At 42.7% G+C, this 15,963-nt stretch overlaps 1 protein-coding gene across 20 annotated transcripts in view; it reads left to right on the top strand.

Annotated features, from left to right (window-relative positions):
- Positions 1-15,963, top strand: part of TCERG1 (transcription elongation regulator 1) — a 55,299-nt gene that overhangs the window by 26,622 nt on the left and 12,714 nt on the right. For all 20 annotated transcript variants that reach the window (XR_014788380.1, XM_084838745.1, XM_084838731.1 and 17 more), the window contains 6 exons: positions 1,004-1,164; positions 6,164-6,230; positions 6,832-6,967; positions 12,062-12,151; positions 13,318-13,436; positions 15,570-15,720. Coding sequence is in view for 19 of the 20 variants with exons in the window: in XM_084838745.1 (XP_084694871.1) it covers positions 1,004-1,164; positions 6,164-6,230; positions 6,832-6,967; positions 12,062-12,151; positions 13,318-13,436; positions 15,570-15,720 (724 nt within the window). In the remaining variant the exon portion in view is untranslated. The remainder of the gene's footprint in view (positions 1-1,003; positions 1,165-6,163; positions 6,231-6,831; positions 6,968-12,061; positions 12,152-13,317; positions 13,437-15,569; positions 15,721-15,963) is intronic.

Genomic DNA, 15,963 nt, shown 5'->3' with positions numbered 1-15,963 from the left:
GTAAGTAAAATACACATTTACTTACTGAACAAAATAAGAGTACTTACAAACAACAATGACCCAAATCCGATCCAGTGAAAGTAAGAGAGAGAATGTGCTGACATAATTGGTTGTGGGGTAAAGTGACATCACAGTTTACCATAAGCAAAAAATACAACTAGCTCAGCACATGTACGGAAATAGCATTGTTTAGATACAGACCACATGCTCCGAAGCTCACGATCAGTTCTGAACTTATTAGCAAATTCATGAAACACTGGTTGAGGCTCAATTCTTCGGAGCAGATTGTGGGGCATAGAGGACTTCATGGAGAGGGGGAATCAACAAAGATCACTTCCTCCACAGTTCCTCCAGCGGAAAAGCTCCACTGAATCAAAAGTCTTCCATGGATAGAAGGAGCCCTTCCATCAGCATGATGAGGGCTCTGCACCCAAGCCACAAAACATAGAGGACACAGTCCAATATAGAGTCAGGCACAGTTTGGCGCTATGGATTTCGACTATAATCCCATGCACATTTTTCTGGAAGTAGGCCCACTGATTATAGTGGGTTGGATCCAGGATCTGCCTTCAATGAACAGAAGGGCTCCACTCAAGGAAGATGCCTCCCATCTGATTTTTGGAGAACCCCTCACCACAGTGCCCCCATTCAGCAGGATTTCCTGACTCTCTAATACGTTTTCTGACCCTGTAGCATTTTCAGTGGGCTGGCAGGGCTGCTGTGGAGAGGAGGGTGAGGAAGTCCATTTCTGTCAGCCCAGTTGCACCCACCTAAATCTGGATCCAACCTAAAGTTGCTTATTTCTGAGAAAACATGCTTAGGTTTGCGATGTTTGGAGCTTAAGTATGCATAACAGGGGACTCCCCCCCAAAAAAAATGTTTTATGAAGAGAAAGGCCTGTGGATTGCAGAAATTGTGCAAAATTATATGTTAATGACTTATAGGAATTAAACAAATTGATTGAATACAGATAAACAATCTAGGATTTGTTGCTTTTCTCTAGGTGTGTGGTGTGGACTGGTGATGAACGTGTGTTTTTTTACAACCCTACCACTCGGCTGTCTATGTGGGACCGACCAGATGACTTAATAGGAAGAGCAGATGTGGACAAAATTATTCAGGAGCCTCCTCACAAAAAGGGAATGGATGAAGGGAAAAAACAAAGTAAGAGTCAAATCAGTGTTGCCCTTATTTAGTCAGTATTGTGTATCTTTGAATGTATCACAGATTACATATTTTGTCTGCATTTTTAAGCAGAGAAAATGTTTCACACACCTCCAGCTTTGTCCAACCAGGTATCTCTAATATAAGCCAAGGCAGCATTCTCACCCAGGATCAAGTTCTGGCTGGCTGTTTTTCCATTAACTGACCTGGCATTCAGCAGCAGTACCTTCAACCCAAGGGGCTGCCACCAGTGCATCTCAGGTCCAGTTGGCCAGAAGGGGAACAGCCAGCACACGGTTAGAGTCCTGTCCCCTGTAATAGCCAGCCCACCCCCACCACCGTATCCCTCCCACAGCAAAACCTACACAATAATGGGTCCAAGCACGTAAAAAGATACCAAACAATTATATTTAAAGGGAAACCTCCAGAACAAGTTTATCCACGAGATAACATTCAGTGGCTGGACTGTAATACCCTTGTCCTCAGGGCCTTCCAAAATGGCTCCCCAAGGAGAAAAACACCATTGGTGTTGTCTCTTTAGGGGTGTTCCACTTCCTTAGGGCAGGCTTGAAAAAAATACCCAACCCCCAAAATACCCAGTAAAAGAACCCAGTTTGCAAGTCCGCAGAATCCATGCAACCCAGCAGAGAAAGCTGGTCCACTGCAGAATCTGTGGGTCAGATTCGTAGAAATCCAAACTCATTTGATTCCGTTGCAGATTTCGCCAACAATCCCTACTTGGCTGAATGTGTCTGTCTGTTCTGGGGGCAGGTCTTCCCATTCTCTTTTTCCTAGTCATTCTAACTGCCTCCTCTCTATGGCCACGTGCTCTTCCTGGCTGCTCTAAGCCTGCCACAGCAGTTGTATGGCTCCTGGAGGAGCAAGATGTTACAGCCACCTTCAGAGACGATATCTCAATTGCTGCCAGCTTCCTCGTTGCTCTCTGCCCAGCCTAGGCAGGCCTGAAAGAAATACCCAACTGCCAAAGTAAATTTTCTCTACTTGTTTTCCAGTGATACAAATAATAGGGCTATCTTGTACTGAACCCTTGCCTATTCATTCTACACCCACCAGTATCTAGAACATGCAGCTGTGAGCCAAGGAGTCCCTGATTCTTTGCAGCCATGAGCTCATTCAAGGGCTCTAAGACAAGTCACTATCTTTCTACCTCTGCTTTCCTTTGTATTAGGAAGATAATAAGACTGGCCTAGCTGTTAGCATGGTGGTAAGGATTACTGAAATGTCTTGGAACATTGGAACAAACACTTGGAACATTGATGTGCATTTTTAAGGTTGACTGTGTCTGTGACTCCCATTGGCACCACTGGGTAAAATCCAACATTAGTCCTACTTAGAGTAGATCCATTGAAATGAGTATGATTTTGTTACTCATGACTAACTTAAGTCCCATTCATTTCATTGGGTCTACTCTAAGTAGGACTTAAGTTGGATTTCACTCACTGTCTCCAGCTCGACCTTTACAAGACCATGAGTCATAGGAGTATAACAAAAGGGAGACAAAGACAATTCTAGGATCCATTCTCTACCCCTAACCGACACAACCTTGCTATAGCCTTACAAAGGCTAGGATACTGTTGTAGGATACTCATTGCCTAAAGTATAGCCAAGGGGTCAGGAGTACCAAGGCAAAGCTTTTTGCTTCAGGTGGTTAAAGGGTCTTGCAAGGGTGCCCCTCATCTGCAGGTGCTTAACATTGTTCCCTCAGCAGCCTGCCAGTGGTTGACTAGGGTACTTTAGCTCAGTGCTGGAGGCTTACTCTGTGTGTGTGTGTGTGTGTGTGTGTGTGAGAGAGAGAGAGAGAGCGCAAGACTCTGTTCAGGAGATGCCTGGCCCTCATTTTTATCATGCCTGATAGAGTACAGGAAAAACAAGATGGGTTTTCCAGTGTACAAGGATGTGGAATCTATCCATATCCTTACACAAATCTATCCATATCTTTACACAATTGATTCCAAAATCAATTTATAGTGATGGCTTTACAACAGGAGTGTGGGATTTTTTTCTCTCCTAATGAAATACATTTCCTCCACCATTCACCTTTCCATCAGGAAAGGTGAAGGAGAGAAACATCAGAAGCTGCCAGGAGAAGCAACCAAGGTGGGAGAAGGAGACACGGTAGACAGAGGAGAGGCTGTGTGCTGGATTGAAAAGTCTGTGGGCAGCCCAGAGACCAGCGGTTCCCCACCTCTGCTTTAGAAATAAGTTAGGCAAATTCATGGACAGTAGGTCAGTCCATGGCCATGTTCAGAGGCAGTTGTTGGAGCGTAAGCAATGGGTGAAGGTTATTGCTTTCATGGCTCTGCTTGGGTTTCCTGAAAGCATCTGTCTGTCCATCTACTTGGAATAGGATGCTGGACTAAATATCTCTTGGTCTGAAACAGCAGGGTTCTTGCATCTTGTAGGCTGCCCAGGGAATATCTGTTGATGGATGTCCATATAAATATGGTAAATATATCTAACATGTTTACCAGGTGTCAGGGTGGAAACTGAGCCGATAGAACCCCAGAGCAGTTCTGATTCTGAGGAGGATCAGCAATCCGTGGGAGAGGAACCAGCTCATCCCTCACAGGCACAGCAGCTGGCAGAGATTCCTCCTGCCGGCATTCCTGAGATAGATAGTGATCCTAGCAGTGAGAAAGTGTGGGAACGGGGCTTGCTAGACACTCAACGCAGACGCAGAGAGCGACGAGTGATGGGCGCGGAAAGGAGGCATAGAGCCCGTTTGGCGCGCAAGCAATGGCCGCCTCCCGTGGACCCAAGGGAAAGAGGGAGGATCTCTCCCTAGCCCATAAGTTCAGGGTCTTCAAGTGATTCTCCTTCAAACGGGGATCAACTGCCTACTCGCAGCATAAGCTACTCTGCTGTTCCTTGCTTAGTCGCTGGTGATTAGCATCTGAAAGTCATTAAGTTGTAAAAGGATTAAAGCTTTGAAAAGAATCCTTTCGTCTGTGTCTTGAGTTGGCTATTGGAGTCTACTGAAAAAGGCCTCTAGGGCACTCCTGACACCAGGAGCCACATCTCTGGCTGCTTTGTCACTAGCCTTCGAACAATCGTTGTCTAGCTGAAAGAGTAGCAACAGGAGTCATTGTGCGCTATCATCCTTTACAAGTTTTTTTAGTGCAGTGTTGCATATGTCTGGTGCCCATTTAGCATCCTCTGTTACATCAGCAGGATCACATGTTCATCTAGAGATAATAAGTTGGTCAGAGAATCTGTTGAACTGATTTTGTCTTTGATACTGGCAAGGCCTATTGGCTGGTTTGAAGGATTTAGGTACATCACCTCAAGTATTCCAGGTTCCGTTTTGCACCTTAGCTTCTTTTTTAGAGGGCATATGCAAATGACTTCTGAATTGTTTAGCTCTGACTCATTCATTCCCATTGCCTTTAATGGTTTTGATCAGCCTTCTCCAACCTGGTGGCCTCCAGATGTATGGGACTACAACTCCCATAATCCCCTCCCAACATATAGATCAGGTGGGGGCAGGCTACAGCTGCTATGTGCAGTGCAAAGGAAATCCCCATCCACTTTCTTGCTATTAGCAGCACTCAGAGAGCAGTCCCTCTCCCGTGTGTGTATGTGCACGTGCATGGGTGTGGCCCCCAACCCACCGCCTAGCACTACGTATGGCCCTCAAGGCTGAAGAGATCACCGCTGATAGAAATAGAAGCACTGCTTGATCTTAGTGTTGACTCCTGCTGGGAGCAAACTGTTAAAGACCTCTCAATTCAAATGTACCGCCTGAAGCATATTTACCTTTCCCTTTTTGATTCAAGGTCTTTCCTGTTTCGCTTGAGCTTCAAAACTCTGAAGTGTCTACTCTGAAACACTCATATTCACTTTAATCAGTTATCAACGATATATATGATCAGGCTTCACACTCTACATTTTCCCTATGTTACTACAGAATAATTGTGTTTGCTTTGTATGAGATTGCTTTCATCAGTAGAAAGGGTGCCTGACCTGACCCAGAACTTCCTAAGCCTGGCACTCTGGATTGCCACTCTCTGTACTGCCCATCTTGGGGTGGGTTGTCTCACAGCTTCACTGATGATCTTTAGGGCCATCATGGTGGACCTTTGGGTTCAGATAATGCTTCTTTTCTAGAAAAAGAGATGCCAGGAGTCATGGCTGTGCAGAAACATCACTCTGATCTAGAAGCCCTTACCTTGAATGCATGCGTGATTTCTATGATTACTCAGTGGTGATAAAAAAAATACATACACTTCATCTGTTCCTGCTTCATATGTTACAGTGCTAAACCCTCACATATTTATTTTATTTATTAAATTTATTAATCGCCCATCTGGCCGGTCACCCAGCCACTCTGGGCGATGTACAACAATAAAAACAGTTTATACAATAAAATTCAACATTAAAAACATCACATTTCTAAAATTACCCTAGCCCACCCCAAATGCCTGCCTGAACAACCATGTTTTTAATGCATGGCGGAAGCTCATTAAAGGGGGGGCATGGCGGAGTTCCCTAGGGAGGGAGTTCCACAGAGTGGGGCCACATAGAAAACAGATGCTTAGGTTGAGCCTTGGTTTCAGGGAATCTGTGCCCACTAAGCATTCTCATTAGAGCAGGCTCTAACTGAATCTTAGCATCCCACAAAATTGACTGAGGTATCATTCCAGAACCTCATTGTTCAGCCTATGGCTCAGTTTTCAGATGCAACAGCCAACCATGGTCTGATGTTACAACTGACGTGAGCCTCTGTCTCAGAGGTTGACAGGTATTAGATTCTGACAGCTTGTTCTAGAATTGAAGAATTTTTAATCTAAATATTAGTGACATATGTTATTGATTACACATTATATTATGCTTTCTTGAGACACTAATGTGTCTCCATAGAGAACTTTTCTGTCTGGTTTGCATTTTTTAGAACTTTATGTGGGTAACAAGCTGGCATAAGTGGTAAAGTTTGTCTGGACTGAACCTTCACGGATGCTAATAGAAATCTTTCTTACAGTAAAAGAAGAGCATGAAATGTTAGAAGAAACCAATGATGACGAGCCTATTAAAGCAAAGAAACGAAAGTAAGTTGGGTATGAAAGGCGTCTGCATAATAAACTCACTGCTGAACCTTTAAGGGCACAATCCTATGGGGATAGGCGGCCACCTCTGTACTTGGAGGCGACTGCCTATCCAATGCAGGGCAGGAGAAAAATGGAGGGGATCATTCCCTCTGCGCTTCTCCTGCCCTACATTTGCAACTAGACAGCCAATTTCGGCTGTCCAGCTGCAGGAAGGCGGAGTGGGACAGAGGCTGCCGGACGATACATAGGGTGTGTCGTACCAGCATTTCTGCCTTCCCCGCCCCGGCATGCCCCATTTTGGCCACTCCACTCTCCTCTTCAGAGTGCGGGGCTGTTCCATGCTGCCTGCAAGGCAGCACGGAAGGGGAGGGAAGGTCTGTTCTCCAGGAACCAACCTCGGAGCACAGGCTTCGAGGTCGGTACCTGGAAAACCAGATGTCCTGTAGCCATCCAGCCACTGACTGGCAGCCATAGGTTTGCTCCCTTAGTTAAGCTTAAGTAGTTCTTAAATCTGAACCAGGCCTTAGGCCTTGGTGAGTGTAGAAAATCAGAGATTTAACATTGCTTCATTATGCAATCTCGGGTACCTTTATTTCTGTAGGAAAGAAGATAACAAAGACATTGATTCAGAGAAGGAAGCAGCCATGGAAGCTGAAATCAAAGCTGCTCGAGAGAGAGCCATTGTCCCTCTGGAGGCTCGCATGAAACAGTTCAAGGACATGCTGCTAGAGAGAGGGGTCAGAAGCTATTTCTGTATTACGTTCACTAGTACATTGCAAGCTTTTTCTTTGCTCATCACTGTTAATTCAGATTCACACATACATTCCTGAATTTGATTAGAAAAAGAAATAGGACTGGGGGCAGTGGAGGAAGCTCAAGTTTTGTGATATGAGTACACTGAAATGTTAGCCTGACTAATGGAAAATTTAATTGATAATTTTTATATCCATATATCTTCTCTCTCCAGCTGACAACTAATACCTGCACAAGATTGTTAGGATTTGAGGGTATTGGTTATCTGTATACTAATAATATAGATCAAACCTATATGGATACTGATGTTAAGGTACTTCCAGGCTCTGATATATTTATTATTATTTGGTAGATGCGCAGAATAACTGCCTAAAGATCAAAGTGATGCACACACTCAATAAATACCCAACTTAAAATATCCCCCTCTCCATCTCTTAAAGTTTCACACTTACCGGTTTGCACATAACCACAGCAAACTGAGGGTCAGTTAACCCTAATTAACTATTTGCTACCATTATGTGCAGATGGGGTCATTGTTTGATCGCTGGACACATCCATGAGGGTAGGGAAATGTTACTTCCTACCTGCCTGATTGGAGGTTGCTCTGTAACATGCAGAACTGTACACTATGGGTTAATCATAGGCTAAACAACCCATAGTTAATCTACAGTTAGTTGTTAAGTTAACTGTAGGTTGTTTAACCCATGATTAACCTGTAGTGTCTGGGTTCGCATGTCATAGAGCAACCTCCGATTGGAGGTTGCATGTTCAAAATGATGGTAGGTTCAAAATGATGGCATGTTTGTTTATTTGGTCAGTTGCTTCCGACTCTTCGTGACTTCATGGACCAGCCCACGCAAGAGCTTCCTGTCAGCCATCGCCACCCCCAGCTCCCCCAAGGTTGAGTCCGTCACCTCCAGAATATCATCCATCCATCTTGCCCTTGGTCGGCCCCTCTTCCTTTTGCCTTCCACTTTCCCTAGCATCAGCATCTTCTCCAAGGTATCCTGTCTTCTCATTATGTGGCCAAAGTACTTCAGTTTTGCCTTTCATATCATTCCCTCAAGTAAGCAGTCTGGCTTTATTTCCTGGAGTATGGACTGGTTTGATCTTCTTGCAGTCCAAGGCACTCAGAATTTTCCCCCAGCACCACAGTTCAAAAGCATCTATCTTCCTTCACTCAGCCTTCCTTATGGTCCAGCTCTCGCAGCCATAGGTTACTACGAGGAAGACCATTGCTTTCACTATGCGGACCTTTGTTGTCAGTGTGATGTCTCTGCTCTTCACTATTTTATCAAGATTTGACATTGCTGCCCTCCCAAGAAGTAAACGTCTTCTGATTTCCTGGCTGCAGTCAGCATCTGCAGTAATCTTTGCGCCTAGAAAGACAGTCTGTCACTGCCTCCATGTTTTCTCTCTCTATTTGCCAGTTATCAATCAAGCTGGTTGTCATAATCTTGGGTTTTTTGAGGTTTAACTGCAACCCAGCTTTTGCACTTTCTTCTTTCACCTTCGTCATGAGGTTCCTCAGCTCCTCCTCGCTTTCAGCCATCAAAGTGGTATCATCTGCAAATCTGAGATTGTTAATGTTTCTTCCAGTGCTTTTAACTCCAGCCTTGGCTTCATCAAGCCCAGCACGTCGCATGATGTGTTCTGCATACAGGTTGAATAGGTAGGGTGAGAGTATACAACCCTGCCGTACTCCTTTCCCAATCTTAAACCAGTCCGTTGTTCCGTGGTCGGTTCTTACCGTTGCTACTTGGTTGTTATGCAGATTCCTCAGGAGGCAGACAAGATGACTTGGTATCCCCATATCACCAAGAACTTGCCACAATTTGTTATGATCCACACAGTCAAAGGCTTTAGAATAGTCAATAAAACAGAAATAGATGTTTTTCTGAAACTCCCTGGCTTTCTCCATTATCCAGCGGATATTGGCAATTTAGTCTCTAGTTCCTCTGCCTTTTCTAAACCCAGCTTGTACATCTAGCAGTTCTCGTTCCATGAATGGCTGGATTCCACCTTGCAAGATCTTGAGCATTACCTTACTGGCCTGTGAAATAAGTGCCACTGTTCGATAGTTTGAACATTCTTTGGTGCTTCCCTTTTTTGGTATGGGGATATAAGTTGATTTTTTCCAATCTGGTGGCCATTCTTGTGTTTTCCAAATTTGCTGGCATATGGCATGCATCACCTTAACAGCATCATCTTGCAAGATTTTAAACAGTTCAGATGGGATACTGTCGTCTCCTGCTGCCTTGTTATTAGCAATGCTTCTGAAGGCCCATTCAACCTCACTCTTCAGGCTCTAGCTCACTGACCACACCATCAAATCTATCCCCGATATTATTATCCTTCCTATACAGATCTTCCATATATTCTTGCTACCTTTTCTTGATCTCTTCTGCTTCTGTTAGGTCCTTGCTATCTTTCTTTTTGATCATACCCATTTTTGCCTGGAATTTACCTCCGATGTTTCTAATTTTCTGGAAGAGGTCTGTTGTCCTTCCTATTCTATTATCTTCTTCCACTTCCGCGCATTGCTTGTTTAAAAATAATTCCTGATCTCTTCTGGCTAACCTCTGGAATTTTGCATTTAATTGGGCATATCTCCCCCTGTCACTGTTGCCTTTTGCTTTCTGTCTTTCTTGGGCTACTTCCAGTGTCTCAGCAGACAGCCATCTTGCCTTCTTGGTTTTCTTTTTCTTTGGGATGTTTTTTGTTGCCGCCTCCTGAACACTGTTGCGAACTTCTGTCCATAGTTCTTCCGGGACCCTATCTACTAAACATAGTCGTTTAAATCTATTCTTCACCTCCACTGCATATTCATGAGGAATATTCGTGAGCTCATATCTAACTGATCTGTGGGTCTTCCCTATTCTCTTTAGTTTGATTCTAAATTGTGCAATAAGAAGTTCGTGATCTGAACTACAGTCAGCTCCAGGTCTTGTTTTTACCAACTGCATAGATGTGCACCACCTTTGGCTACAAAGGATGTAGTCAATCTGATTTCGGTGTCGACCGTCTGGTGAAGTCCATGTATAAAGTCGTCTCTTAGGTTGTTGGAAGAGAGTGTTTGTTATGCACAGTGAGTTGTCTTGGCAAAATTCTGTCAGCCTATGTCCCGCTTCATTTTGTTCTCCCAGACCATGCTTGCCTGTAATTCCAGGTGTCGTTTGACTACCCACCTTAGCATTCCAGTCTCCTGTAATGAAAATAACATCTCTTTTTGGCATATAATCCAGTAGGTGCTGCAGATGCTCATAGAACTGATCTACTTCTGCTTCTTCAGCATCTGTGGTTGGGGCGTATATTTGGATCACTGTGATGTTAAATGTCTTACCCTGAATTCGAATTGAGATCATTCTATCATTTTTTGGATTATATCCAAGCATGGCTTTGGCCACTTTGTTATGAATTATGAAGGCTACTCCATTTCTTCTGTGGTCCTCTTGTCCACAGTAGTAGATCTGGTGGTCATCTGATGTGAAGTGGCCCATTCCAGTCCATTTCAGTTCACTGACACCCAAAATGTCTATATTTAATCTTGACATCTCCCCAATAACCACATCCAATTTGCCCTGGCTCATAGATCTTACATTCCAGGTTCCTGTGGTGTGTTGATCTTTAGAACATCAGATTCATCGTTCACCACCAGCACCATCGTCCGCTAGCCATCCTTTTGGCTTGGAGGTAGCTGCGTCATCACATCTGGGGCTAATTGAACTTATCCTCTGTTCCTCCCCGGTAGCATTTTGACCATCTTCCAACCTGGGAATCCCATCTTCCTATGGTATACCGACATATCTCTGCTTGCACCGCCGCAAATTGTGGGTTAATTAATCCATGATTTGTTGCAGTTACATGCAAACGGGGCCATTGTGTGATCACTGTGCACAACTATGAAGGTGGGGATATGTTATCTCCTTCAATTGGAGGAGGGTGGATTGTATCTTGACCTGTTTGACAGCCCACAGCCTTCAGTTTTAACCCCCAATTCCAAGCCTTATAATTCCCACTGTCTTCACATTTGAAGACCTCTCTTGCTCCTTATGTGTATTTTTAGGAGGAGGTAGATCCCGCTGGACTTCTTTGGCGCATGTTCCCTTCATTTCACATAAAGTGCAAGGGTTGTCATTGCCAGGAATGGTTCAGGACAGTGGAGTTTTTGGGCTGCCATCTTCTCCTGCCTGAAATCCTGTCGTGTGATGTGGGAGGCAAGGCATGGTGATGAACTGTGTGCAAGTTTACAATTGATTTCAAAAGTCCCTTGATGGCGCGAGGAATGGTAGATTTTTGCTTTCCACTGAACAACCAGTGTGGTTCGCTCTACTTGGCACCATCCAGTGGTCCAGACATTGGGCTGCTTTTTGCTCCACCCAGTAGGAGGGAAGACCTTTTTTAATTGAAAATGACCAGTCTGAGAGGCAGAGCTAAACAAAAATGGGAGAAATGATCCTGTTCCTATGGGGTGAAGCAGAGAGTGCCCAAATGTTTGAACCAGTGCCTGGCAAACAAGTAGAAGGACAATTTGTAGATAAGGAAATTGGTCTATTTCCCAGTGCGATTTCCATGAAATGTCAGAGGTCTGTCTCGTTAAGCATTCAGCCTCTTTTTTCTTTTAAGTGCCCCAAAGTGCAAAACCTTCCAGTTTTATTGGCCAGAGGGGGGAATATTGGATCATTTAGAAAAAGAGCTATGAAGGCATAGGAAATCAGAATAGAGAACTTCAAGGCTTTCTTTTGATGTAGCAGTTTTTAAATGTCACACAGTAGTGGTTATTTTAATGAGTAATTAGGTGCGTGTTAGTTCTGTGTAATTATGTAGACGTTTTCAGAGCCAATTAGTGTGGAAATTTGCCATGCTGACCTCCTGCAGCTCATCATCTATTAGTGATGAAACCGCTGTAAGGTTTTCAGTTATGGCTCCTTTCTAACAGATGTCCTGTAGGTTTCAAGCAGAACTGCACAACTTGCATGTCCTTGCATGAATTTAATTGCCAGGAAAATCAGCAGTTTCCCCCTTCACCTTTCTTTCTTTCTTTCTTTCTTTCTTTCTTTCTTTCTTTCTTTCTTTAGGTTTCTGCTTTTTCTACTTGGGAGAAGGAGCTACACAAGATAGTTTTTGATCCCCGGTACCTGCTTCTTAACCCTAAAGAAAGGAAACAGGTAAAAGGAACTGCTGCAAGTATAAATTCTTCTTTTATTAGAAAATAAAACCAGTCAATTGAAGCTGAATTTTGAAGTGTCTTTGGAAGTATTCGAGAGTTTTTGCACTGACATTTTTCAGAAACCACCAATATTGAACAAAGGTGATCATTTGCTTGTCTTCCATGTTGAGTCATGTGCTTATAGCCCCATGTTAGATGAAGCTTCATCTTAGCCAAACCACTGATAATCAGATGTTCTGGATATCTTCCCTTAAATAAATCAGGATTATTTTATTACATTACCATTGCCATAAATTGTGTGTCTCTCAGGTTCATAAACTTCTTAATTAAAGTCATTACAGTCAATATCCAGTGTGAAAAAAAGAGCTGGTCCTTTGTTTGCTGGTACTTGTATGGGATCACCTTCTCCTGACAAGAATTATTCTTTTTGTCTTTGATAGAGATGCAGCAGTACTTTTTTTTTCTTCATGAGCTGTCTTGAACTGCAGAGACTCCCTTTTTTCATGCCACATTATTCATAGAATCATAGAATAGTAGGGTTGGAAGGGGCCTACAAGGCCATTGAGTCCAACCCCCTGCTCAATGCAAAGATAGACTTGCTTCCAGCTTGAGTGCTAACACAAAACTCTATGAAAGAATATACTATTAGGTGGGATCCAGTTTTAGGCATATGCAACAGGGCTGGTGGAAGTTACCATCTTTCCCATGGTAGCTCATCCATTCCTCTGAGAATGCTATAGAGGGTTGGGGGACCTTCCTGAATGCAGGGACTGGGTGGAGTTGGATCATTCTCCTAATCCTTATATTGGCTTAGTTACTCAGCCGAAGTACATGTAATTGAAGCAATCATTTATTTTTTCCCCCGCTTTCCCATGTCTCAATTTCCCCCTTCCTCTGTTGTTTCCCCTTTGTTTATTTAGATTGTAATTCCCTTTGGGTAGGGACCTCCCATACCTGTTCTTTGTAAACTACCAGGTTCATCAATGGTGGTCTGTACGTAATAGATAATAATATTCAAGTAATACCCTCCCTTCTTCTGTTCATTGGTATCTTGTCTACATTACTGCAAGAAGGTGCATCCTAGCCTTTGCTTTACTCTTCTGGGTTCTCTCTACTTAATGAATGATAATGCTCCACAAGGTATACTCTTTGGTATTTCTATAGGTATTTGATCAATATGTGAAAACCAGGGCAGAAGAAGAGCGTAAAGAAAAGAAAAATAAAATAATGCAGGCCAAGGAAGATTTCAAGAAAATGATGGAAGAAGCAAAGATTAATCCCAGGTAAGAATATTTCCTCCTGTTTATGTTTAAACTTCTTTTCTCCCCACTACTTTTATGTGTTCCTTGGTTCTTTTCAAAGCCTTTGTTTTGTTTGAAGTTGTCAGCACTCTTCCCTGCAACTTTATTGTCATTTTAACCCAAATTCTAATACTAGCTATTTCAGGATATGAAGCAATCACAAACATTTCACATTGTGGGGAGTATGGATTTATTTGCCCTGAACAGTCACAGGCCATGTTCCCCAGTCTGTAGCTTTCCACTTTTGACTAGCTGTTGAAAACACTAACATACCAAGTATCCAATATAACTTGCACCTTTTCAGCATTATGAGAATGTAAAGCACATCACTGTTAATCACAGTGTGTATAGTGCATCTTTTAAAAAAGATCTTTGCCTCACTTCAGCAACAGTATATTCAAGTGGGCCACAGCTATAAGAGGCAGGGATCCATAAGCTAGTCCAATGTCAACTGTGGGAAAGCCCCATATGGATTCTATGCTTAGCTCCTGGGTTGCAACCTTTTATTGTTAATGGCCAAGTGGGTTTTCACAGTTAATGGCCTTGTAAGAAAGATACCATTAATCTGTGTTTTGACAATATGTATTTATTCCCTTTTTAAAGACTTTCTTGATCATTTTTGCCTAAAGCAGGTAGGATTTATTTTGCATTAACTGTTAATATGCTTTGGTTCAATCCTGTCATTTCTGTGAAATGCAATGAAATATACAGGAAGGGCAAACTTATTTTCAGATGTTATAGTACTTTGCTTGAAATACTTTGATGTCTACAACAAGCTATCCAACTAGAGCTGCAATCTTAAACACACTTAATAGGGAGTAAGCCCTACTGAACATGGTAGGCTTTACTTAAGGATAAACATACATAGGATTATACTGTGGGTTGTGCTGTAGTTTCCTTATTCAGTAGAGGTACATTAATATTTGGAACGAATGTAGTACTGAACTTGAAAATAATTGCTTTGTTAGTATAGATTTAGCCTCAACTATTTCTAGTTGTTTTTTGCATCCCAAAGAACATAGAGGACTATGCCCTTCCGTAAACAGAAAGGCTCTTTCCCTTCATGGAAGGAACTGAGATCCAGCAGAGGCTCCCACTGGAGGAAGAGGGTATCCGCAGTATCACCTTCCCTCTTCCCCCAACAGGAGCGCCTCGTGGGCAGAGTTCCACTGATGGGTAGTCTGGATCCTGTCCATTATTTCTATCTTTTATACATTTTGTTTGCCTTCCTTACTCATTGTTGGGTAAAATCAATCTCCAAAAGGCTTGCATGTCTTGTTAACTTCATCTTCTAACTTCACTTTTTTTTTGTCTAAGGTAATGGCCCCCTTTTGGATGTTTGCACTCCTTGGAAATCATCTCTGTGCTTTGTATGCTCAAGAATGTGTGTCCAGCTATGCTTTTGCAGCTCACTTTCTTTAGTATAGGTTTACATTCACTTTCAAACAATTGAATAAGCTACCAAATTCTTCTCTTGTTTTAATTTACCCTACAGCAACAGTAGGCGGGATTTCCCAAGTCTAATTATTTCCATGCTGTGATGAAAACATTCGTAGGATTATAATGTCTCACGTAATCTTGGGGCCAGATTAGCATCAGATCTTGGAAAAAGCACAGTAGTGTTTTTTTGTTTTTGAGGTAAGTGGCAGTACTATATCTACTGCACATCTGAGATTTGGAATCTGGCCCTAGAGGTGAGAGTATTGTAAGAAGATAAATATTGCAGGAAGAAAGAGTGGAAAGCCCTACAGACACTAATCTCATAGTATTAAAAGAAACTGGATGTTTATATTATGTTAGTTTCACTCCTGGTAGAACTGGTTGGCAAATGAGTAAGTTTTAACTTTTCATTGCATAACCATGTATTATCAGGGCAGGGTGGTAATGGAACTCATTTTAGAAGGGATATGCTACCTTAAAAATACAGTGCAAGGCAACGACTTGTACAAAAAAATTAGGAACTTTGCTTCTTGGACCTGCTTCTGTGGTGAGGATACTGGTGTGTTGGTGTTTGGTGCCTGTATTTCAACAGACCCAAAACACAGTTTTGCTTTGCAATGCATTTTCCAGCCAAGAAAGCGCTGCCAAATCAGTACACTTGCCGTTTTGTTACAGAACTACTTTTAGTGAATTTGCAGCCAAGCATGCTAAAGACTCACGTTTCAAAGCAATTGAAAAAATGAAAGACCGAGAGGCCTTGTTTAATGAGTTTATCACAGCAGCACGAAAGAAGGAAAAAGAAGATTCGAAGACCAGAGGAGAGAAGGTAATTCTTTTATATCAAGAGTGTGAAAGTAGTATGAATGAGAGGGGTGGGAGAGGGCCCATGCAATTCTTCCTATTTCCCATACCACCCTCAAAAGTACTTTTCCCTGTCTTCGTTTTTTTCGCATTTGAAGGATTTCCTGATACCTTGTTTGTTTGGGGTGTGTTTGATCTCTCAAATTTTTCTCTAATCTCAGATTGACTATACTGTTCTAGAAAATGTACTATACTATTCTTTTCCCTA

This window comes from Heloderma suspectum, chromosome 2, assembly GCF_057233095.1.
Source record: "Heloderma suspectum isolate Gila_16-S chromosome 2, 16-S_ref, whole genome shotgun sequence".
NCBI lineage: Eukaryota > Metazoa > Chordata > Lepidosauria > Squamata > Helodermatidae > Heloderma > Heloderma suspectum.
The sequence above is the reverse complement of the archived record's forward strand: the minus strand, read 5'-3'. Positions and strand labels throughout refer to the sequence as shown.